This window comes from Coturnix japonica, chromosome 2 (genome assembly GCF_054131305.1).
Source record: "Coturnix japonica strain WE chromosome 2, WE-NBRP24, whole genome shotgun sequence".
Lineage (NCBI taxonomy): Eukaryota > Metazoa > Chordata > Aves > Galliformes > Phasianidae > Coturnix > Coturnix japonica.
The window spans coordinates 38,487,709-38,513,215 of NC_140664.1; the positions used below are offsets into that span (position 1 = coordinate 38,487,709).

Sequence of the window (25,507 nt, forward strand, 5' to 3'; positions counted from 1 at the left end):
GTGCCGGTACACAAAGGTATTGCTCTTTGGTGGTGTTCAGCTGTGAGCTGTGATCTGACATGGGCCAGGTCTGATAGCAGCACCCCCTCTGTACACCCAGCAGTGATCAAACCTTCCTAGCAGTTTGCGATGTGCCCCCATGCCCAGAGCTGTCTGGCTGTCTCCCTTCATCTGTGAGCAGCAAGGCAAAGAGAGGGAAAACAAAGTGCCTTGGGCCTGGGGAAGAATTACTTCCAGTGTATCAGTACTTTCATAGACTGCAGAACTTGGACAGAGCTTGCAAAGACAGGTGCCAAAGCTACAACGTCCAGGAAAGGCTGATGTGAGCTTCGGGGCATTGCTTTGCTGAGCGAAGTCCAAGGGGTGGGACGGGAAAGGAGGGCCTGTTTGCACTACAGCTCCACAATAAAGAAAGAAAAAGAAAACCCGTGTATTCATGGCTGGTATTCCTGTGCTGAAGGACATGAATACTGGAGAATGACACCTTTTATCATTTTTATCTTTTCCTAAGAGCTATCAGTGAGCTTTCTCCTGATGCCATCTGCTGGCTGAACTGATGTGGACTGGCTGGGCTGACCCAAGGAGAGCACCTGTACCAGAGAGGAACAGTGGGGCTTAACATGCTGGTATTCATCAGGTCCTCAACAAACATCACACAACAGCCAAACAAATGTGCTGTAGGATAAAAGAAAATGTTCAGAAATACCTGGCAGATTTTAAAAAGTAAAAAGAAGGAAAAGTAAACATTTAACTATAGCAGATTTGAGAAGTTGATTTGTATTGAATTTGCTTAGATGAAAACATGTAAAAAAAAATCAGCTTGAAAAGCTGTCACTGTAAGAAGCAGAGCTAGTCCCTGACTTCACACAGCTTGATACAAAGGCAAATATCTCAGCAGAATTAAAGGAGCTGAATTATCTGCGTTGCAGTCCCAGGTGAAGGAGATTACCATGTAGGCACTGGATATTTAAGGGGGGAAAAATAAAAGATTAGGAACTACAGACAGTGGCACTGTCTTCATTCTGCACTGACACAGATTATGTCAGAAGATGCTGCTGATTCCTACTAGCAAGATCGACATTTGCTACCAGAATTCAAACAATAATGATAGGAGGCTACACAAAAGGAGGTGGTTAAGAAGTATCAGACCAAGTATTTCTGTGGAGGCATAAGAAAATGTTATTTATCACCCACAATCTAACACTTTCACCTTAATCACCAGTACTCAAAGATGTTTTTGTGGGGTAAAATGTTGAAAACTATACCCATATCTATCTATGAGTATATAACCCTAGCCTCACATAGGGTTAGGGTTATATATACATATATATATATATAGGGTTAGGATTATATACTAGGGTTATATATATAATCATATATATACATAGTTAAAGGCCTGTACTGCCTGAAAGGGTACCAGCCCAAACTATATATGTAGGGTTAGGGTTATACACATACATATAGACATATACTTATGCAGTAACTACCCAATTTCTCTATTTCCACTACAGAATAACGTGCCAGATTTCAAAGGATAACTGCTTTGACAGGTACAGTTTGGGCTGTTCCCCTTACAGGCACTACTGACCTTTAACTACTTCTGCTGTGAGAAATAGCAATGACAGAGGTGCACATCTGGACGCAGAGCTGTTAGGATCATTCCGGATGGGGTTGCAGATGGAGGGGAATCACCCAGATATACCAGGCATTAACTCTCCAAAGCAAGATAATAATTGCTTCCATCCATGACCAGTTCTACTTACAATAACTGAATACACAGCACCTAGTTTATTTTACTAATATAAGATGGTAGTGTTTGAGTTACATCAGATGCCATTCAGATTAATTCTTACATCACTGTCACTTACAGATCCTTTCCAAAGAACTGCTTTCTCTCCCTTTTCTCTTACACTGACCTGTACGTACATACAACGGGTGTGCATGAGCAGGATCTCCTGCCTAGGGCACTGAATGGAAAATAAATAAACAAACGGCAAACATTATTTTATCTCTTTATTATTATTATTATTATTTTTTTCCCAGAATAGTTTAATATTGAAGCTCAAGTTGTTATTTTCAAGGGACAGAAAAGGGGAAAAGGAAAGGGAGAAGAGAGAAGGTACGAAGACAAATTATTTTATTTAATTTATGGTTTTGTGAGCGGTCACTTTTGGAGGCAACAAAATGTTTTCTTAAAAATAAAAACAGAACAAAACAAAAATCAAAACCAGCACCATTAAAGAAAGCACGATCCCTGAATTCTAAACAAAACACTGTCTTGAAACAAAAACAAAACTGCCAAGATGCTCATTTCCCCCAGCCGGGCTGGGCTGGGTAACACAGCGACGCATAACAGCATTGAACTGTAGCAATCCTGCTGAAATCAATGACACCCCCCTTTGGAAGATTCAGAGAACCATTTTCCAACCTTGTCCCATGGGAATAATATTTTCTTTGGTAGAGGACTGAAGGAGTGTATTTACATCACTGAATGTGGATAGAAAAAATATCTATGCACGGTAGGGATCTCCCCAATAAATCTGTAATTCTCATGCACGTGGAGTATGAGTGGATTTCACATTGCTGTTATACTGCAGGAGTAATACTGCCCTATGAAGGCATAGAATGGCTAATGTCAAACAGATGTAAACATTCAGAATACTGACAAAAAAATTAAAAATAATACATACACACACAAAAAAAACCCTGTACTGAAAATGTGGGTTGTGTTAAGTTTCCATAAAGCAGAAAAAATATTTTACAGCAGTACAAGAGAATTATGGCAACAAAGTAAAGCACTTTTCTTGTAACATTCATGAACAGTACAAATACAACAAAGTTATCCTACGGACTAAATTATTCTTTAACTATCAAATATAGTACAAAGCGAAATATTATGTGCTATAAAAGAAGCAGCTCCTTAAATTAGACTAAAAAAATGCATTTGTTGTTGTTGATTTTACCGTGACAAAGCATGATGACCGAAGACAACAGGATTTCATAGACTCAGAAACACTTGGCTACACAGGTCCGTGACACAGCCACCAAATGTCCCGCAGAGTCCAGAGGACGCCAGGCTGTGCTGGAAGCCAGGAGGCTGGGGAAGTCATTCAGTGCTCAAAGCAGGGCCCCTCACATGTGTCAGCTACAATGATCCCTTTCGGTGGCACTTCTCATGCTTATCCCGGTACTTCAACACACCTTGGAGAAACTGCTCAACCAGAGGCTACAATAACTATTCTGAAATTGTGCGTGTGTTCATAAGGGGAAGGGGGTGCAGCATAAGGTAATTTTACTTCGGAAATTGCATTATAAAGCACCATATGTACCAGTTTAAAAACTGGGCAAGGAGTTGCAGGGCCCTGAAAAACCATCTGCACATTCTGTAGCTTACCCTGACAACATGCACCACCCTCAAGAAGAAAGTCTATAGTACAGAGAATACACCTTTTGCTATATGGCTCAACCTTGATTTTCATCTTTTAAACATTGTTTTGTGTACTAGACCTCAGCAGGTAAATAAAACACAAATAGGGAGCATCCAGTTTACCATTTCAATTTTTTTTTTCTTTTTCTTTTTTTTTCTTTTTTTTTTTTCCATTTTTTCTTTTTTACATTATTTCAAAGGGAATTTCTGCTTGGAAAACTAGTTCAGAACAGGAACACATGAAAATACACACTTGCAAATGCCCTAATGTAATCTGCATAACTTGCAGGTATGCAATTAACAAAAACAAAGAGGAAGGAAAGAAAAAAAGGAGTGTTTCTCCCTTTCACCCAAAAGTGCTGTTTCAGGGGTAGGAGTGGGGCTGAGGAGAGGGGAACAGATTTGGAGATTTACAAAAAAAAGAAGAAAAATATATGTGTTGGACATTGGAACACGTATGTACACGCAAACACAGAGCAGTGTGTTCTCAAGAAATTCTTTCACCACTTTTCAGTGCATAAACTATTAACACCCAAGGGTGCAAACTGCACAGTCATTAGAAAACAGAATGACATTGGGCATAAAGCCTCGCAATTAAACAAAAGAAAAGGAGTCATTCAAAATTAACTTCTAAAGGTGATTGTGTTCTGCTTTAGGACCATAGGTCACTCTTCCCCAGGTATCTGTGTGACTTGAGAATCCAAGTAAGATTTCCAGTCCTACTGAGATTCAGTTGGGTTCCCATATCACTGCAGTTGCTTTTGAATATTTCAATAACCTAAAACTATTCCCTGTAACAACACTTCACAACTGTTGTTAACTGATTGGTCAAATTTATTCCTGGTGCGACTTCAGTGACTCACAAATGAAAGAAATGGAACTGCACTACGGAAGAGTTTGGTCAGTGGTATAATATAACATAGCACCATTTAGTCTAACGCTACTTTAAATAACATTTTATCATGACCTCACACATGCAAGTTGCAATCCTGATACAAAAATGTCAGTCTGACATGAATGAGTTACCTACCACATTAGTCACACTCTTATCCTTTGAACAAAGTAAAACTTTCTTCTTTTTTGTGGCTGGAATTTATTTCTGTACGATGTCAGTCAATACAAGAAGTATTTCAAGATGCGAATACAAACAAATATTGATATGTGCTGTGGACAGGAAAACCTGAGCTACAAATAAGGATTCCCAGCAGGCTTATATAAACACAGGTTATAAGAAGTCTAAGACTGGTCGCTCTCTTCATTTTAAATAGAAGCATCTTACCTATACCAAGTATAAATACAATGCAATACAATTCCAATACAAAGGCTCCTCAAATATGAATCTGATATGCATAAACTGACTACACTCATGCTTATCCATGAGTATTTTCCAGTCGCTATTTTTCCAGGAGCTGGCATAACACTGAGTGCAATTTTTCATACGGTTACTTCTAGGTTTTTGCTTGGCTGGCGTATTTTCTTACCAGGAGACCTGAAAGTGCTGAGAAGCCATTTCTTAACTCTCATTTCATATTAAGGAGCACTTTTGTATAGAAAAAAAAATGTTATTGTATCAGCAACAAATTTGTTAGTGTAGTTATAAATGGCCTTTGTATCACACAGTGTCAAAAATAATAATGATATGTTGCTAAATACAATAAAAGAGAACATCAAGGTGCACCATAGAGCTTCCTATGACAGGAATGTATGTCGGTAGATATTCCAGCTCAACATTAAGACAGTAAACGGCATTTATCATGTTTGTGAAAATGGTCCCACAAGGAAATAAATGTGGTTCCTCCATTCAGTAGGACCTCACTAATACCACCGTCAGGGAAATCAGTTACAGCTTACTAGTAAGTATGCAAACAAAGAATGTATTAAAAAAGTACTGTGTAAAATGTAGTATACTTTCCATTTCCAAAAATCATTAATTTCCTAAATTCATTCACATTAATATTTCAGAATGCCAGAGTAACTGCAGCATTATATACTTAATTAATGCTGAGATCTAAACAGCATTACACCTGATGCACACTTATTACGCACTTATTACATTGCTCTGAGAACTGTGAAAAGAAAACCAGTTTTCTTGAGCAGATTGGAAGGCCTTTGGATTAATGAGGTTCTACTGTAATGGTAAAAATAACATTTCTCTCTGATGCTCACATTTGGGCAGACCCAATCACGTATTGACAGATGGATGATTTGCACTCTACATTCTGTGTTCTTGAAGTGGGAGTTAAAAAAAAAACAAAACCCAAGGTATTTTCATCTCCCCAGCAACTGCACGTGCTTTATCCCTTTATAATATTTTCCTTTTAGGTGTATAGGGCTCCCAAATTATTGTTTTTCTTCTCTGCTGTAATGGTGGCTCACACACTTGGAATGCAACTACAGTCCTAAATTTAAATACAGTACTGGATAAATACTGAAGATCACTTTAAAGATGCAGTATCCCTTTTAAAAACACCTTTTCACTTTCAAATTTCTAAAATGTAGAATAAGAAGTCCACATTCCTTTCAGAAAAAAAAAAAAAAAGAAAAAAAAAGAAAAAAAAAGGTAGTGCTTAAGAATGATTTTAAGTGACAAAATTCAGACATTTTGAGTAACTCGCATAAAAGGAAAAATAACTGATAATCTAGTATGCAGTCAATACACAATTAAAATCTTTCCTTATTAATTCATCATAAGAATGCATCAATTTTAGGCCACAGAAAGGCTATAATATCCAGAATCTATTACATAGTCTGACCCTATATATATTTGGGGCTGACAAATCACATGGACAGATTAGAGAGACAAACACAAATAAAGAATATTTGAGTAGGAAACAGGAAAAGAGGCTTCTAATCCCCAGTAGAGAAGTTACTTTCTCAAGACTCTACCGAAGGCAACATGATTCCAGTGCTGGTCTCTCTAACTCATCACAGATGAGTCTTTCTCAAGGAATCAAGAAGAAGAGATGACGAGTAAGATTTCAGTTCCATAATCCCCAGCAGGCACATGAGGAAACTCCTCTAATAATCTAAATTCCTCATTTTTTGCTAAGTGAGGTGACTATATTTTAACTCCAGACAGTGAAAACCATTTTAAGAGAACAATTCTCTGGGGGTTGGAGCTTCATGATCCTTGAGTTCCCTTCCAACCCAGGTCATTCTGTGATTCTGTAATTCAATTAGCAGAAGAACTGCAAAGTAACTGAGAAGCTACTATGGCTGATGGGCACACCTTCCCATTGCCCTACACAAGACAGGCAGTTGGCATGCAGTGTGCAGTCCTGGATAGTACTCCACTTCTCATAGAGTTATTTTTCCACTGTTCTTTAACAAGTAGCTTCTAACAACAATAAAAAAAGTGGGGGAAAACGTGCTGCACTTTGTGCAAATAAATAGGAACAAGGAATGTCATGCAATAATGCCTTTGTTTTTGTATTTTTTTTTTTTAACACAGTATGAGTGCTCATAGAAGCTTCAGTGATAAAGCTTTCAGTTTTTTTTACAACTAGTCCTGGAGGTTTCCTCTTCTTTCCTGCGAATGGTACTTAGGCCAGAATAACTAAATTCTGAAAGCACCACAAGGGAAACAAAAACAAAAACAAAACAAAAATAAACAGCCAATCGACTAATTGCAAACTGTTAATGGCCTAAACTGTTCCATCCCTCTGTTCCTCTGCCCTGTTCTCCTGTGCTGACAAGGGATACTGCATCTTTGACCCAGTCTCTACCGTACAACCAGGCAAGCTACACACAGTTTGGAAGGCCCTATGCAGTCATCATGACAGAAGGCGCCGCAGCCTTTGCACACGATCATGGCTTTCAGCCTGCAAGAGCATTTCAGTTCCAGTTCATCGGCATTGCTATTGTCAGCAAATTTCTGAACCGGCATCTGCGCGTTCTGGTTAGACAGGCCTGTGGCAGCGTTCGAGCCACTTCCTAACATCCCAATCGATTTCTCAATTGCAGATGCTGCCCTTTTGAAGCTTGTGCTACCAAAGTGTATTGTTGGATAACTTCCACAGAGCTGCTGCTGCTGCTGCTGCTGTGGCTGCGGGTGCTGCGTCTGTATTTTTGGAGCAGCAAGTTGGGTAAAAGGCTTCTGTGGCTCAGAGAGTAAATAGGAAGAGAAATCTGCATTCTTTAATGCAAATGCTTTTAACTGTTCCTTCACTTCATTCTGATCATAGGAAGCTTGTTTCATGCCCAGTTCACAGCTGCTGCTTAAACCTTCCTCAAAAGAAACAGGTTCAGATTTTATATTGCTACAGATGCTTGCTGGCTGAGGCCAACTAAGTCTTTTTGTGGTTTCCATAGTAACTGTCGGTTGTTTTTGATCAGAGGGGACATCTGCATTTGGGTGAGGAGGGGGAAGCGGGGGCAAGGGTGGTGGTGGAGGGGGAGGATGCACTAAGGTTTTACTCTGGAGTGTTTGAGAGGCACTGGCAATGTCATCACCTTCCTTAATCGGAATGTTGGGGGAAAACACACTTCCTAGCCTCAGCTGGTGAGTTGCTGTAGAAATATTCCCATCTCCCAAGCTCTTCTGTTCCAGGTGTCTGCTAAAAGTAAAGGCATTGCAGCCAGGTGGGCCTTTTGAAGTAGCTTGCAACAAAGCTGCCGTGGGAATCGGGCCTCTTGCAGCCATGGACATTTGGTAAAAATGCTGTCTATGTGAGGTACTAGCTTCTGCATGAAAGCTGCCGTTTTTATCAATGTGAAATAAGCTCTGCTGGAAACTGCACGAAGGCAATGGCCTCTTCTGCTGCTTGATCTCTGGGCTGTGAGCGATGCGGCTCTGAACTGCATGTTTGTTCAGCCACTCTTGCTTAAATGGCTGCCCGTGCCCTAGCTGGTTCATGCTGGAACTAATTACACAAGGAGTCGCTTTAACATCAGTGTCCATTGACACCTTCCCAGGCTCGCATTTAATTTGCGCGTGTTCCCCTACAGTCCTGGCCATTCTCTTTTTTGGATGGTTTTCACGCTTTCTGATTTGTAGCGGGGCTATGCTGCCTGCTGTAAATCCTTTACCATCTGGGTTAGGAGAACTGGAAGGATGCTCAATAATACTTCTCTCGGACACTGCTGTTTTACATACTGAGGTAGTTTGCAAAGGCAAGGGAAGCCTGCTAATTTCTAGTTTGGCTCCTGATCTGGGCTGCGGCAGCACTTTCTCTAAAGGCAGATTGCCTTGCAGTAATTGTGTCACTAAAGGATTGTTGGCCTCCACTGATGAGAGGCGACAGCTTGAGCCCCCAGCACTCGTAACTCTTTTGAGGGTCTCTGTTGTCAGGGACAGGGAGTCGTCCATGGAATCCACAATGGGTGCCTTGGCGGCCTGTGTTGGCTGTGCGCTTGGGGCTATTTCTGTGGGTTGGGCTGCCATTTCAGGGCCTGTGAAATCCTCCGTGTCCATCCTGAAGCACTTGTCAGACTCGTTAGTTTCGGATTTAACAGGAACAGCAAGGCTTGTCAAAAGACTCCTGGACTGCAGCTCTGACATTTGCGTGTAACTGGAAGGTTCGGTTTTGACACTTTTTAAGCAGTTTTGTTCTGCATATTCCTTATGCTTACTGGCGTTAAGATGGCTGACCACCGGCTGGTCTGTGCTCATTGCCTCTTCATCATGCCAACAAATTCTATTGTTAGTGCTATACTGACTGACACAGGCAGTGTCTGCTTCACTTTTAAATGCAGGACCTCTTAACTGCTCGGCAAAACTTTGGCTGGGAGTAACCACCTCAATTAATTTATCCTGGGGAGCAAGAGGCACTTCTCGAAGACTTGAACAACCTGCCTGCAAGTTCTTGCTGTCTTGCTTTGCTGTAATGTTGATAAAGCTGGAACTGTGCTCAAGGCTTTCGTTAGAGACTACTTCAGGCCTGCTTATTACAGACACCTGAGGACAGGCTATACTTTGTAAGGCAGCTTCTGTCCGTACAGGTCTGCTCTGCAGGTCAGTGTTGTTCTCTGCATTTTCAATTGAAGAAGAAAGCGACAGACTGGAATTCAGATTTGTAGTGTGGTCAACAATGACTTTGCAAGGTATAGATCTATTCATGGCAGTTTGTGTATAGCTCACTGGCTGAGATTTACCAGAGAGATCCATTCGGTTTCGTGCTCCAGAGCTTTTGTCTAAGAGATCAGAATTTAACTTAGTAGAGTTATCGTAGGAGCTTATTGTCACCATGTTACCAGTAAACATTGAAATGGGTGGCCTTGAGACAGAATCTGCTACTGCAACAGCCTTGCTGCAACTTAAAGCTGACCTGACGGTAGTGTGGACGGAGACAGTGCTTTGCTCGTTACACCCTGTTATGGCTATCTTATCAGAAGAAAATCTGTTGGTAGTCCCCACTGGGGGAATCAACACAGAACTACCAGAGAGATGATTTGGCAAGTTATTTGCAATGGATGAAGCTGGCACAGCGGCATAATGACTGGAGACTGCATTATTTGCATTGCTACTTGATATCGGCAACCTTTTGTCATCGATGGTATTTGATAAGACTGTACTGTCTATGGAGACTGGTACATTACTGTTATCAATACATTTGGGTCCAACGGCTATGCATGGAGTATCAGCCCCTTGGATGGATTTCAGCATTTTTATATTACAAGCTGAAACTGCTGTGTTCACGCTGTCAACAGACATTAAAACAGAGGATTTATCAACAGAACTTGCAAAAGAAAGTTCTTTAATTGCTCCAGACATAGCAGTGCTGCAAACAGACACAGAGACTGAACTTTTATTATAAAGCACTGGCACACTGTTACTTTCAGTAGAGGTAGATGAAATAATTTTCTCACACAATTGTGGCATAGGTATACTCTCATTGGAACTGTGCACAGGTATCTCAGTAGCAGTTTCTGGTAATGTAGTTGTGTTAAGTGACTGCTGTAATAAAGCAGTATTCTCACGGTGATGCGCAGATTTGTTGCTAGGGGACCTGCAGTTAGGATTAACTATAATGACACCAGTAGAACCTTCAATCTTTGTATCAGTAGAAGCTGATACTTCTAGAGATGAGGTACTTTCCTTTGAGTTGAACTGTGATTTTGATTCTTTATTAGTCTGTAGTAAATGAGCTCTGGCTTGATGCTTTGCAAATAGCTTGGCCTTTGTTTGTTCCTTGATGTGTGCCAGCGTTCTTGTCTTCCCACCTTCACATGGAGTCCCCATTGCTCCAGAGACAATGCTTGCAGCTGCTGCCACAGCTGCTGCAGCTGCCGCTTCTCTTTGGGCTCTTGCTTGCTGAGCTCTTGCTTTGATATCTGCAAGAGTTCTAGCCCCAGTGTTTCTTCCACTGCTGACCGATGTACTTGGGGAAACTCGAGGTTCTGGTTTTGAAACAGGTTGGCTCTTGATGATAAAAGGTGGTCCAATTTTTGAAAGCTGAATCTAAAGGAAGAAAAGAAAAACAATAATTTGAATCAGACCAACGACTTTAGTTAGAATCACTGGTTGTCTCTTAAAAGGGTCAGAACAAGGTGAAGGGAATTACTGTTCAGTGCCACTGGACAGAAAAATGCTAGAAAGTAACGATGTTTACACTGCATCATATCATCACTGACCAGCAGCACTAACTGACACCTGTATTAGCCTACTCATGCTGCTCTTCTGACAGGAAGAAAGACTGAACTGGAGGACTACATGATGCTTATCTGACACAATTTGTCAGTTCTGTTCTATCTGCAGTGCGTCTAACTGAGAAGATGAACAGGCCCGGTGCAATAGTACTGGGAAATTACTAAGCATTGGCTACAAACGTGAAACAATGATAACGGTGCAGGGCTTTTGCTCCTCAGCCTCCAGTGACTAAGCCATTAGGAACAGCCTGACATACCAGGCAACAAATCTTGCCTTTAGAGAGGATGTAGAAGTAGCACCAGTATCGCCACTGAGCTTGTTTTTCACATTATATCACAGAGCACCTTAGAGTACTATAAAAGAAGTGAATCACCAAGGATACATCTTTCTCGTCCTCAACTGGAATTTTAAGAGACTCACTTTAGCACATCCCTGGGATACCCCCTACATTATTGTATCTCTGAAACAAAAATCTCAAACCTTCAAACATTAAAATTACAAACAAAACTTTAAATACCAAAACCTTCAAGCAAAACAATATTCTCTAGAAGCACTATGTTTATTTGTATGTTTTCCAATTAGGGACACCTGCTTTGAGGGTTAGAGATTAGAAGTCCTGGATCACTGTAACTTATACACTCTCTTAGAATGCCCAAAACCTGGCAAAAGAACATTTCATTTCTTTTAAAAAAGGACATAAATTTACTGACTGTCCTCAGTAACATGATTTAGTGGTTAGTGCTATCACTTCTTTCCTAAAAGGAGTTGGAAAAAAAAAAAACGTAGTATTATTTCTTAGAAAAATAGTCATAAGGTATGACAGCAAGTGAAAGCCTTATGAGATTTAGGAGATGTTCTTTCCTCTCTTTCAATAACAAGCAAAGTGGTTTGTTGGTGAGATAACCCAAAAGCAAATAGTTTTCACACAAAAAACATCTTGGAAATGATCATTCAAAATTATTTTTGGAATTCCTGCCAAGTTTCAGTATGCTCATTCACGGCCTGGACCCATCAGGTCTTTCTTGATATGACTGTGCAAGACTGACAGCATCTGGTTTTCTATTAAGGACAAGTGGAAATCGATATTAAGACAGTACTGTAACATAAAAATTTTCATGGAACAGGCCAGGGCAGTGTCTCTTCGGACAGCCCAGCTGATGGATTCACATGGAGGGCTGGAATATTTCACTCTTCCTAGCAGTTAATACCAATAAACATCCATCGAAAGGTGAATTCTGATTTTGGTTACCCCTCCTTTTCAGATAGCACGTTACATAAGAAGAAAGGTCATCGTTTGTAACTAACACCCTTCATCATCAGATTTCTTCCTCTGTTGTTGAATGGATCAATTAAAATTTATATTAACATATTTTAAATGTACTACAAGCTCACAACTACTTTAAAACATTTTGCTTTCTTCATCAGTAGCTTTTTTTCCTCATTTTCTACTTTGAATCACCAGAACTGCACAAGTTCTAAGTGCTTGATTATTTTTATAATAATAGCCATGACTTTTTTTTTTTTTTTTTTTTTTTTCTTTTTTTTTCCTTTGCTGGTGATCTACATTCCTTTGGCTTTAGAGAATGATTAAAATTTATTAGGCTAGATAGAGACTTTCCAAATATGAAAGAATACCACTAAAACTCAGAATGGGCTAACTTCCAATTGCATCAGTGCACATAAAAATAAATTAGTTGAAATAAGCTGCCACACTAGTGATTAAAACAGTTAGCCCATTTGCCCTGCTGGCCATATTAACAATTTTCAGTGATTGCAGCAGTTAAATTAAATGCAGAAAAGGGCATTTCTGAATAATTGGGAACTAGTATTGCAAAGTCAGTGGCTTAAGTTCAGCAAATTGGATCTAAAACTTGCCTGATACCATCATGTAGAAAACTAAAAGGGTCAAAACACAGGGACTATATATAACTAAACCTAGAAATCCCTTTGTTTGAAAAAAAAATGCTTCTAAAGTGGAATTCACATTCTTACACAGTAGAAGGATACCTTTCAAAGAGCTTAGTTAGAGTATCTTCTTTTTATCTTTTGCTTTGCCTTAAACAGATATTTATACATACATCAATTAGATGCTTACTCCTGATAGCAAGCTCTGTGGTTTTCACTACAAAATTAATTTTGCAATGAAATTTTATACTTCAGCCTGCCCCAAGCCTTGGACTTGCAATGGGATCTCCAACTATTCTGACTTTAGGTTTTCTTGATAGATTAAGACAGAGATTGTTTTTCTCAGTAATGGCTATGGTTTATTATTCATGTTTCCTGGAGAACTCATCTGTGGGTGAATAAATGGACAATATAGTTGGCAGTTAGAAAGAAAGACAAGCAGCACTGAACAAATGACATGGAAGGTCTTTAATTACATTAAGTCAAAGATTCTGGAAACTTACTCTCACGAAGAGGCACTTTGAAGCAAAGACCCTGCCTGAACAACTACAGGTATATTTACATCAGATGTAATTTGGCATGGTAGGGATAGTAAGGCAAATAGGATGGTACTAAGGCCCTTCACACCTACACAAAAATCCACCAAACTTTGGGTCTGCAAGCAACCAGAAGAAGAGAAACAGTAAACCTCCAGTTTCTCAGTCAGTGTGTGGTGTTCATTACTTTACCTTAAGAGGTGGAACTCGGGGTTCCTCTCTGAGTGGCTGGTCTTTATCAGATGGACTTGTTGATGAAGCACTACGATTTGGCTGATCATCCTCTATTCTAGCTCTCTTCTCTTTGCAGATTCCAAAACTGTGCTGCTCTGCTGTTTTCCTCTTTGGGATCTCCGGGTCTCTGCTTTCATTCCTCACTTCAGGTGATTTTGTGGTTTCCAATGATTTGGAGGAATGTGAACCCTCTAGTCGGCTTTGGGTACCACCTGTTAGCTTATGAGATTTACTTCTGCACACTTCAGAGAATGAAGATTTATCTAGAGATGAGGTATATAGCTTTTCGTGTTGCTTTGATGGAAACAGTTCAATATTTTTGCCTGTTGATCCTTCTGGTAAGACAGGTACCTCTGAAGGCAAGTGTGTCCCTTTCTTGTCACCTCGTTGCTGAATACTGTGATTTTTAATTTTGATCACCTCTGGAGGAGAGGAGTGTTCAGGGACGGAAGCAGTGTAGGATTTCTCTATTTCAGAATGTGACTTACACAGCTGATGACAAAGGTTTTTGCTTTGGGGCTCTTCCAGTGCTGAAGTATCAGGTATAATCGTTAGTGGACCCACTTTCAAATTTTCGGGTGCACTCTGAAGTTGCTTTGGCTGAACAACAAGATTCTCTTCTTGAATCACCTTAGGAATGATACAGCTTTCTTCTTTTAAAGTGGGGAGCGACTCTTCTAACAGACACGGTGATTTCCTTTGTTGCAAAATAAGTCTTTCGTTGCTTGGGGAATTTGAAATGGGAGATGTTTCTGATGGAAGAGGCAAACTATTTGCAACGGATGTTTCAGACGTAAGAAGGACAGAAGACACTGAACATGTTTCTGATGCTGTAGGTAAATCAGACATTGGAGATGTTTCTGATGTTAAAGGCAAATTAGAAGCTGGCGATGCCTCTAATGTTAAAGGTAAATTTGACATCAAAGATGCTTCTGAGGTTACAGGTGAGGTGGACATTGGAGAGATTTCTGACATTAAAGGCGTATGCAAGTTTTCATCAGTGGCCTTTTGCTGAATATCACCGTCAGTGTTTTCAGTACTGGACACTTCAGATGAACAAGCTGTTTCAAGTGAAGCTGGGGTACAGGGTTCCTCTGAAGTTGACTGAGTGTCTCCTCCAGGAGATGCAATACAAACACATGGTCCTTCTGGACTTCCGGAGGAAAAGGAAGTCTCAGAAATACAAGCATTCTCAGACGATTGTTCCTCAGGGTCACTCTGAAGCTCCATATCCACTGCAATGCCTCCACCAGTGAACAACGAGCCCTCCAAAGCAGCATTTTGCATTTCTGGAGCTATTAGCTCTTTTGCAGACTCAGAATCCTTCTCTGCTGTATCACTGACAGAATTTGTGGACGAAGCTGATTGTGCTGGTGATACACAATCCTCCAGCTGATCTATTACAACAGACATCTCCTCCTGAGGGCATTCTGACTTCAACTCCACTTTAATTTCAATGTGAGATGCAGAATCAGTTACATCATTCATCATGACACAGGACTCAGAGTTGTCTGCAAGTTGCACTGCCTCTGTTTCTTCATTTGTTCCGGTTGAACTTCTTGACTCCTCAGAAAACTCCTGTTCTGTTTTATGGTTCTCCTCCTGGCATTCACAAATACTTGTCTCAACCTCTTCAGCAATCTCCTCCTGAATGATTGATTCCTCAGGTATCAGTATATCCTCTGTTTCTGCCGCTAGATTCTTGACAGGAGCCTGTTCCATATTACAAAGAGATGGACCATTATCTTTCTCTGGTGGGGCTGGAGTTTTAGTGCCTTTTTGTTCATGTTCCTCAAAGGTTGCTTGCTTAGAAGGACCAGGTTTGCCAGAAGATCCACACAAAGAATTGCTGTCATCTTCATCATTGCTCTGTGTTGTAGTGAGTTTCAAGGATTCCCCTCTCGACATTCCCAATCTAAAAAAAATTATATAAGAATAAAACCACAAATTAAATAAGGTTTTGTCATCAAAGTCATGGTAAAGAAATAGAATCCCCGTTCTCACTCACGTCTTCCATTTACAAGAAAAAGACACACTATTAAGTTTAAAATAGTAATTTGGCTAAGTGGTGGCAGACTAATTTGTGTAGCTGTAGATATGGCTTTATAAATTGTGGAAAATGAATTGCCCAGCTTGCTTTAGTAGTGTTAAAAAACTTAAATATTTAAAATACAAATAATCTATTTCTTGTTATTTAACTATATGGCACTTCAACAAAAACAACAACAACATCAAAAAAAAAAAACCACCCAAAAATCCACTAAACAAGCAAATTATACAGATTCACAGCTATTTATATATAGTTTTTTTAATATCAGCACAATGCTGCAATTTTAACACTGCCAACAATGTGGAGGCAAAGCACAATTGCACCTTCATAAGTCAGTAACAGTTCTAAAGGAAATTCATTTCTTCCTCCTGTACTTTCAAGGTTCAACACAGCCAGCACTATAGCTAAAATGCTCTGTGAAAATGAAAAAGCTGCATCTAAAATCAAGAAAGAAAAAGAGACATTTTGGATTTGTAATTCCACAATCATTTCACATTTGTCATGAAAATCGAAATCATTCCGCTTCAGTCTCATTTTACCAGTCAAGGGATCAGCTGAAAGCTTATGTGTTATTGCTCAATTCTTTCAGCAAACTAAATACTTTACCTAGGATAAAAACTGTTTGTAAATAAACATTTCTATGTATATGCTATTCAATTGATTTCACTGTAATTAAAAATAACATTCCTAAGGAGATAAAAGGAGACATATTTATAATGAATGTATTCATTTTCGGGATGAAGTGCAAAAAACTGCCTTCCTTTGTATAGCTGCCTTCTGAAGATCCACTTACCTTCGTTCCTGAAACCACACTTTTAATACTTTTTTATTGCTTCAACAGAAAGAAAAAGAATAAAATAAAAAGAAAACTCAATGGCTGAAAAAAGTGGTTATTTTAAAAAAAACATTTGTACTCTTACATCCTCATTTCCTGCTATGGACAGCAGAACAGGTCTTCAGCACCTTCAGTGAGATCATCCAAACAAACTTTGTGCTTGAGTGATTCGACAACAGTAGAAAATACACAAAAGCCTGGTTGGAGGACTTAAAAAGTTGTCATGTCTTAAAATCTGATCAAGAGGAGTTTGATCTCTGTTCTCATTTTAATCCCCAACAAAGTAACTGAATAACAATATGGCAATAAGCGAGCATGAAAAATATTCAAATACTATGGAAGCAGGAGAACATACCAATGGGCAGCCAGAGAAATAGAGATCACAAAGGTCCATATATATGAAATAACATAAGGAATACATAAAAAGATGCAATCTGTGAATATGCTTTAAAAAAAATACTGATTGGATGCATTATTCACGCTGACTGGTGTATAAAAGAAAATCCACAGCCTGGAAATGGTACCCAAAAAGCACTCTCAGGGTTGTTATTAATATTGACTAGTGCTAGTCAGTTAATATGCACAAAGTCTCCCTGTGCCATCAACACACCGAGGGAGGATCCTGCAGAGAGCAATTCAGAACAGCTAATTTGCATTCCCCACATTGAATTCATTTCTGAAGATGTGTCTCTCTTCTATATAGACTATAGAATCCCTATACAGTCTAAACTTAGATTTTAAGTTTAGGTGAGTAAAGTTTAATTTACCTGGGAATAGGTGTATAAATTTGAAAATAAAGAGGGGGAAATTACAGTGCATTACAGAAAACTGAGCCACTGCTATTCTTTCTCTGGCTAGCTTACATCACAGAAGATATTGCCTGATAATTATAGTTAGAGAATGAAAAGACAGCAAAGGAATGAACTACACAATAAAGGTCAATGCAACTGCCACATGGGCACTGCACAAATACATACACTCAAGTAATATATCAAAAAGGAAGGAGTATAGAAAAATAAGAATGTAGGATTAAAGTCAGCAGAACAAACACTGAATCTCAATCAGTTTTATGCAGTACTGGAAATATCACTATTTTGAAGAAGATATTGCTGTGAAGGAAAAAATACTTTCAAAAGAAGAAGGCTCAAGGTCAGGATGTTTAAGGCAATCCCAGATTGCAAGATAAACAGCTGATCTGTCTTCCTCCTTAGAGAAACAGACACTCAAACTTTGTAAAAGAGTAGAGAAATACAAGAACAGCCATTACTGAAATTGCTGATAAGAACAGGATTCACTTGATAAAGTAAAAGCAGACAGTTATCAAGCAGTAAAATACACAAACAGCTACTCAAGGATATACAGATGCTGATACTCCAGTGTTGTGATAAGTAGTACTACAGAAAATTAAAGAAAATTAATGAAGGTTTTTAAATCAGGAATAATATTTAGAAGAGGTCTGCCCAAAATTAAACCTTTGATTCAATGAGCTGGCAGCACTATCCTGACAGGTATCACACTCAAGACTGGGAAAGGAAATTGTATATTGAGACAACAGAACATAGCACTTGTAGTCCTAGGGACGTAAACCAGAATACAAATTTCTGGCAATATCAGCTAATCCTGGACAAATGACTGCAGAATGAAGTTTCTGTTTTTTAAAGTAAGTCCATGAGAGGAAAATCAACAGTCACGAGAAAATGGAATGAGAGCATAAATTGATGGAAGTAAACTACAACTGGCAGTCCCATGATAAACAGTCTGGGCAGAGAGATAAACACACACAAAAAAATCATAATGCACAGAGCCTACATGAAAGAAGCACTCTAGAGCCATTGAATGCCATGTAAAACTGTTTTCCAAAGTCTCTGCATCTATTAATGATCCTCCTCTAGGTATGAGGTGAAAATTTAATAAGCTATGGAATATTTAAAGATCAAATTAGCTGAAGTCAGAGCAAGATTCCAGATTGATTGGAAAGTAAGTTAGGCTGCAAGAGAGACGAGTAATCTGAGAAATAGCTCAGGAAGTTTCAAAAATCTGCTACTTCAGTTGAATCAACATGACTGAAAATAGATGAAGCCCAATTATATTTGAACCAAGTTTACAAAGTCAAAAAAAGGCAAGAGAACTGTTACAAGGTGAAAGCAGCAGAAAGTTACCAAAGAGACAGTAAATAATGGGAAGAATAATTACTACTGGCCAAGCAGCAAAGAAGTAGAAGCTGCCTACATATTAACCAAGAAGAAGCATGAGAGTCAAATAATGTAAGTCGGAGAAAGGGCAGGGGGAAACACATTCAATGCTCTAGTCAGAAAGGGGAATTATGTGCAATATGACATTTTGCATAACAATGCTGATGTCAGGAACCTATCTTCCCAAGTGACACATATCACTGCAGACTGAGTAATTATCTGCCAACCATTACAGTGTCCAGCATTCAGCAGGCACAGCAGGACTGCTGGCTCTGTAAAATTCAGAGTATCATTGTCTGTGCATATGACAGTTATTTGTGTCTTGTCTTCACAACAGTCTTCAAATAGAACTTTGCTCTTACTAAACTTCTAACTGTGGAAGGTCCTTTGTTAATACATTACACAGCCTTTTCCTTCATAAGGAGACGGTAACTGACTTGTCTTGATACACATAATGAAAAGCCCTTACCTAAAAACCTAATAAATACTTACTGATACTACATGAATCAATAAATCGAGGTCTCAAAACTTTTAAGAAATGAAGCACTTTACAGTAATGAAATCTCAGTGTTAAGACCTAGAATCTTCATTATTTTTAAAGATAACATTGTGTAGTTTTTAAAGATGACATTGTATTCACACTTGGAGGAAGCACCTAGAAAGGTTTGAAAAATAAAATATTAAAATATAACTGTTTCCCTCCATGTTTTCACCATGTTTCCTAATAGGCCAAAGCGCTGGATTGTGAGAAGTAGCAGTGTTACTACAGAAGCATTTCAGTTAAATGCCTCATCTTTAAGTCAACCACTCATACTCAGGTTTTCCGGTGCCTCAGATTTCTCAAGCAAAGAGCATCTAATAATAAAGCTAAGAAATCTCATGTGAAGTTCCTTTGGCACATTTTGGCTACTATGTGTAATTTATAAATTCCATTTATTCATATATGAAAATAAAAAAAATAGTAGCTTTAAATTATTTTATTATGATTAAGATTTTTAATAGGTGTTTCAAATTGAAGTCTGATTTAAGGGATGGACAGATTAACTTTTTAAAAACAAATTTCAAAAGGAAGATTTTATAATTTTAAAAAGATGTGAATCTCTTTGAAATTCTGATTCTTTATGCAGAATTAAGGACTAAATGTTACGCTTCTGCAGAATGCCATCTCTGCTTCAATCAAATCATGCTGACTGCGCAGTGGAGCACCTGGAGCAATAACATCTAATTCATTTTAGCCAATTATGGGCATCTATTTATTCTGCACATCTCACTTCTAAAATTAGACGTCATTTTCATATGACTGTCCAGTATTCCTTCTGCTGTACATTCTGCAGGAAAGGCCATCTCTGTCAAACACTAAGAAGAATTATTTGATTAAAAAAAATTACAACTAACAGAAAAAATGAAAGGGCTTAAAAAACAAAGAAACATTTCTACTAGTCTTCTAGTCTGAAGAAGCTGTATTTATATTTTGCAGGGAGAACAGACCTAATCTCATCTTTTAAAAGATAATTAAAAAATACTCACATGCCTGAGCCTTGTGTCTTAAGCCTTCCTTGAAATGAATTTTTATGGATGAGTTACAAACCTTAAAAAATGTAATTGTAATGCAAGTGTAGACGTGCCACCATAATTCTACACACAACTTCTTATATCAGGGAATGATGCCTTTGATAACCACTTTATTAAGTTTTACAGCATATGACTGTGCTATGTGAAGCAGAGAATTATATTTTCATTTGCTCCTAAAAGAAAATGGAAAAAAGAAAAAAAAAAAAAATAATAAAAGCTTTTATTTGCTTCAATACTTACTTTTCACCATAAAACCTTTCAAAGAATTTTTCTTTCCAAGGCTCTGTTTTCTTTTCTTTTTCCATCTCTTGTCTGATGCGCAACTGCATTTCTGGAGTAAATTCTCCTAGAAAACAAATACTAATATGTGGAATAAAAGTTGCGGATAATTAGTTTCACATATAATTATAAATTACAGCTACACAGATAATGTACAGTGATTTCTGATACAGTCAGCCAACAATCTCCAATGAATACACTGAAAAACAAAAGTGAGTGTGAAGTAGCAAGACTGGTTTTACCATGTAAGTTAACTATTTTGAAACTGTATTGGTGGAATTTAGTCACATGCATTTATGTTTTCAAGGTTTGGCAGTAATGAAAATGTCTTGTCTTTTTCTTCTTATTAATGCTCAGAAAAAACATCACAGCAAGTTGTGATAATGTAGATTTATATATATTTATTATATATAATATTATATTTATTATATATTTATAATGTTCATTTCCCTAAATTTCCATTGCATTTCACTTTCCCTTTTAAAAGTATTTCTCAAATGGAGAAACGGTGGCTTGTCTCTTGAAAATAATTAATCTTTGGTAAATCTGAGAGCAAATAAAGAGTTACCTTCAGCCAATCGTTGTTTCCACCCTTGTGCTGCATATGCGAAGAATTCATTGTTTAGAGCAGAACTACTGAGGCGCAAAACTCCATCACTTCCCATCTAGAAAATAAGCCAATGGTAGCAAGAGATACTGTCAGAAATAGGGTCAACTAAGATTACATAGAAGAGGAATTCCAATTAAGGGAAGCTGGGATGGATAGAAAGTGGAAATAACAAAGGAAACAATCTACGACTACTAAAACATGTTTTTCGTTATAGTTACTGTAAGAACAAATGGACTAATCCTACATCAGTGTGCTCTCTTCAGCTGTAATCAGTCTTCACTATTACCAATGATAACTGAGTTTACAACTGACTTGTTTCAATCACAGCTCTCTATCTTGAGCCTTAGATGTCTGGAACTGTGGTGCACAGTCAGAAATCAAGATCATTATTGTACTTGTGCAACTTCCTGAAATATGGTACAAAACCAATTAAAGATAATGACAAAAGAACTTTGCTCTGTTTCTCAGTTTTATGAACATTCATGTTAGCTATGTAAGTGGATGATGAGTAACCTTAAAAAATAAGTTAAAACAGGTATTCATCTAATTTTACAAGCATCAAAACTCTGGAACAACATTATAATTATTCCACTTCTTACATCTGTCAACCATTCAATGACATAAAACCATTAAAAGTATCAATTGCAATATTTTCTGGAATAGTTTTAAAAATCAATCCAAATATTGATCTTTTTTATCATACAAGTTGATTTTCAGTTTCTGAGGATATATTTGACTTCTGAGGGAATTCTAATAAGCATTTGAAATAATTTTAATAACAGAAAAAACTAAATAAAACAAATTACTAGGACAACAGGCAGACTACAAACACAAATTCATAAATAAAGGCCATTCTACATTTTAAGTTACTAACAGGTTAATACTTGAAAACATCATTTGTGATCTAGTACTGAAAGACACCAAATTAACAGTATATTAATGCATATTTCAGATATGTAAAATTCCCTTAACTCACAGCACCTGTTCCAAACCAGAGTCAGAAAGAAGTAGATGTGCCACAAACACTTCAGGATATTTAAGCATGTTTCCCTCATTGAACATTATCTTTCCCAGATCACGCTGCCCTTGCTTTCTGAATAGCCTTTGATAATGTGATTTGAGACATCCAGCATGGCTTCACCAAGGGCAGATCATGCCTGATCAATCTGATGGCCTTCTACAATCAGGTGACAAAGGCAGAGCAAGTGATATCATCTACCTGGACTTCTGAAAAGCCTTTGATGTGGTCTTGCACTGCATCTTTATCTCTAAATTGGAGAAATATGGGTATGAAGTCTGGACTACTTGTTGGATAAGGACTGGTAGAATTTACTCATTGCCTAGCTCACATACTGTTCCATAGTAGTCTCATATGTGTAAAACAGAAAGATGTATAGTAGTAAAAAAAGAAACAGGCAATGCAAAATGTACTTGATTACAGACAGAAAACCCTATGTGAATGTGCCCCTCAGCAGGACACACATACAGAGCTGCTGCCTGTGATCTCCTGCTGTATCACAGAATCACACAGAATCACAGAATTGTAGAGGTTGGAAGGGACCTCGAGAGATAATTGAGTCCAACCTCCCTGCCAAAGCAGCCTTCTTATATGCCACTGTTTTGCCAACAAGTTACAGGACATGAGTCAGTTAAGGTGGATAAATAATGCCTCTGCGCTTCACACAGTGTGAGCTGTGGGACAGCATTAACTACAGGGTGGCTACAACTAAAGATAAAACCGAAGAAAAACTGGAAAGAAATGGTGAAATGTGCAGCAGAAGCATCAGGAAAATAAAATCAGTGTGATAACAGAGGAAGGACAGGAATCAAAAGTTACTAAACAATTTTTTGTTTTCTAAAGAGAGGTGCTGAAGCTACCTAAACTTCAACATTAAAGGTGATGAAATAGTGACACCCACTTGTATCAATGTACATTCTACTCCAAAGATCAATAAACTCCAATTTTCATCCCAAATTCTGACTGTTTTTCATGTAAGGGTAATACAGACACATTTTAATTTAACCTTGTGTAACTGCAGGTTACCTCTGGTCTTCCTGAAGCCCCTCTGCTCAGCTAGTGGTAAACTGTGCATTTGTATTATGAGTCAGAACAACAAATTGCATAGGAAAGTAATAATTCACATACACTAATTTTCTATTAAACCAGTAAGATGATGCAACTTATTCTAAGGTCCTATGATCATTAGATCTCATGAAAAGATGGAATGGACTGCACGTGGTTGAAGGAGAATGCTGATTTTCAGCAGCAATTAACCTTTAGATGGCAAGAAACTAAACCAAGTATCATCAAGCTATTTCACTAGGCTGCATAAATCAAGAGCATTAAGAAGATTGCAAAGTTAGAGTACCATATGAATGTAAGAAGAATAGCATTAGCTTCATTGTAACTGTTTTCACAAGGGTGTGAGAGAAGCAAGACTTATAGGAAGAGATATCACATATTTCAGTATATTAACTAATACAATTGCAAAAAGTGCTATATTTGTGATAGCATCTTACACGGGGTGAAATAGGCAATGCAAACATCAAGATAAATGTCAGAAAGGTTATCTAGACCACATAATAGAAAAAGACAGGCTGGAACTTCTTAACTGAAATAAAATGTTGGCAGGATCACAGGTAAAATGTTGTTAGTAATAAGGAATAAGTACTTATGGAGGAAAAAAGAAACAGAACCACAGGAAAAAAACTATCATGTATAATGTAATGATACAGGTTGAAAAACGATAATTAATTAGAGGAGAAGCTTCCAGTGGTCTTCTATAACATAATATGAAATAACCATTTCAGATTAAAATGCTATGGAGGAATGTTGAAAGCAGACATCAGTACATAGGCTTGGTAGACATAATTTAGGGCAAAAGATACCAAATAAATTCAAAACGAAGAAGCTGAGAATTCTAGTTAAATGTAACAGGACTAAACTTGCAAATCCAACAGGATTTGGAATCCCCTTAAATCAACACATAAGTTAACAAATTAATGCAAAGCAGACACAATTTCTTCTTGGGAAAAAAAAAAAAAGAAAAAAGAAAAAGCAGGAAATACAGAGTTGACTGTCCTCAGTGACGTGCTCAGAAATTTGAGATCAAAGAAATCCTGTGCTGAGACTGGAATAGGAAGAATGCATTCAGTCAGTTAAAGCTCAAGGAGAAAGGGCTGACAACAAACAAACCTAAAGGAACTCGATGGCTGAAGAAATAAATGAATGAGACAGAAATTTTCAAATTGTTTTAAGAAAGCTAGATTCACTACCAAATGAAGGGAAAAAAACCAACCCATCAATTAAATTAAGGCCAACCTTTTAGCTATTTTTGATTCATTTAAAGATTCTAAGCCGGAAAAAGAAATAAAAAATCTGCAACCAAAACCAGACAAGTTTGAGCAGACACAGAACTAACAACTGTAAATCTAGTTACTAAATAAAAGCAAAACACCAGGGAATTAAATGCTTGTCAACAAGAAACAATGATACTAACACAGATGCTCTGGTCCTTTCCTCAATAAACTGGTTGTGTGAAGTCAGGCCAACATTTTTTTCTGCTCTGTTAAACCTGGAAAGACCAACAGGTATTCTTCCTACAGGATTAATTAACATTGCCTCTGTTGAAGTCTTATCTCACTGAGAGAATATATTTTTACTTTAGCCAAAAAAAAAAAAAAAAAAAAAAAAAAGTAGAAGCCAAAATTTATTGAAGCCAAAGGCTGTATTTACTTCTCTATACTCTGACAAGCAAACAGTACAATTAAGCAGTAGGTCTAAATTAGACTTTGCAGAAACATGCCAAGAGCAGTTCTAAAATACACTATTAAGTTTTATGTTATTTAAAAATGTCGTCCAACAGAGAGAGTGTGTTAATGACCTGGAATAACAAACATTTCTTGAAAACTTTATGCCTTATTCTGTTGAACCTTAAATTCTAACTAAGCACAATGGTAGAATTATGTCTTAAAACTAATATTTATATGCAGAATTCATAATGGCTTTAATATTTCCACTTTTTAATTGAAAGCTAACAAAAAATAACCCAACTCAAAAACATATCTGCTAAAACTCAACATCTGTTTACATTACAAAGCATTAAAAAGTAAAAAACATACCAAGAAACTGGGTAATTTTTCTATCCACATCTACTTCCCATTATTTCTCCTCTGCATTTGCTACCTATGCTAGACAGCACAAAACACCACCCTCCTCCCAATAATCTGAAGTCCAAGACAACGTCAGCAGAAATATGTAGTGTACTGGATACTCAGT

The 25,507-nt window shown here is 37.9% G+C and overlaps 1 protein-coding gene across 3 annotated transcripts in view; it reads right to left on the reverse strand.

The window, feature by feature from the left end:
• Positions 1 to 4,243: 4,243 nt before the first annotated feature.
• The window catches only part of ASXL3 (ASXL transcriptional regulator 3), a 131,508-nt gene continuing 110,244 nt past the window's right edge, over positions 4,244 to 25,507 (reverse strand). For all 3 annotated transcript variants that reach the window (XM_085537410.1, XM_085537411.1, XM_015855547.3), the window contains 4 exons: positions 21,187 to 21,283; positions 20,580 to 20,685; positions 13,649 to 15,605; positions 4,244 to 10,826 (listed from right to left, as the gene is read on the reverse strand). In XM_085537410.1, the coding sequence (XP_085393536.1) occupies positions 7,149 to 10,826; positions 13,649 to 15,605; positions 20,580 to 20,685; positions 21,187 to 21,283 (5,838 nt within the window). In that variant the 3' untranslated portion in view covers positions 4,244 to 7,148. The remainder of the gene's footprint in view (positions 10,827 to 13,648; positions 15,606 to 20,579; positions 20,686 to 21,186; positions 21,284 to 25,507) is intronic.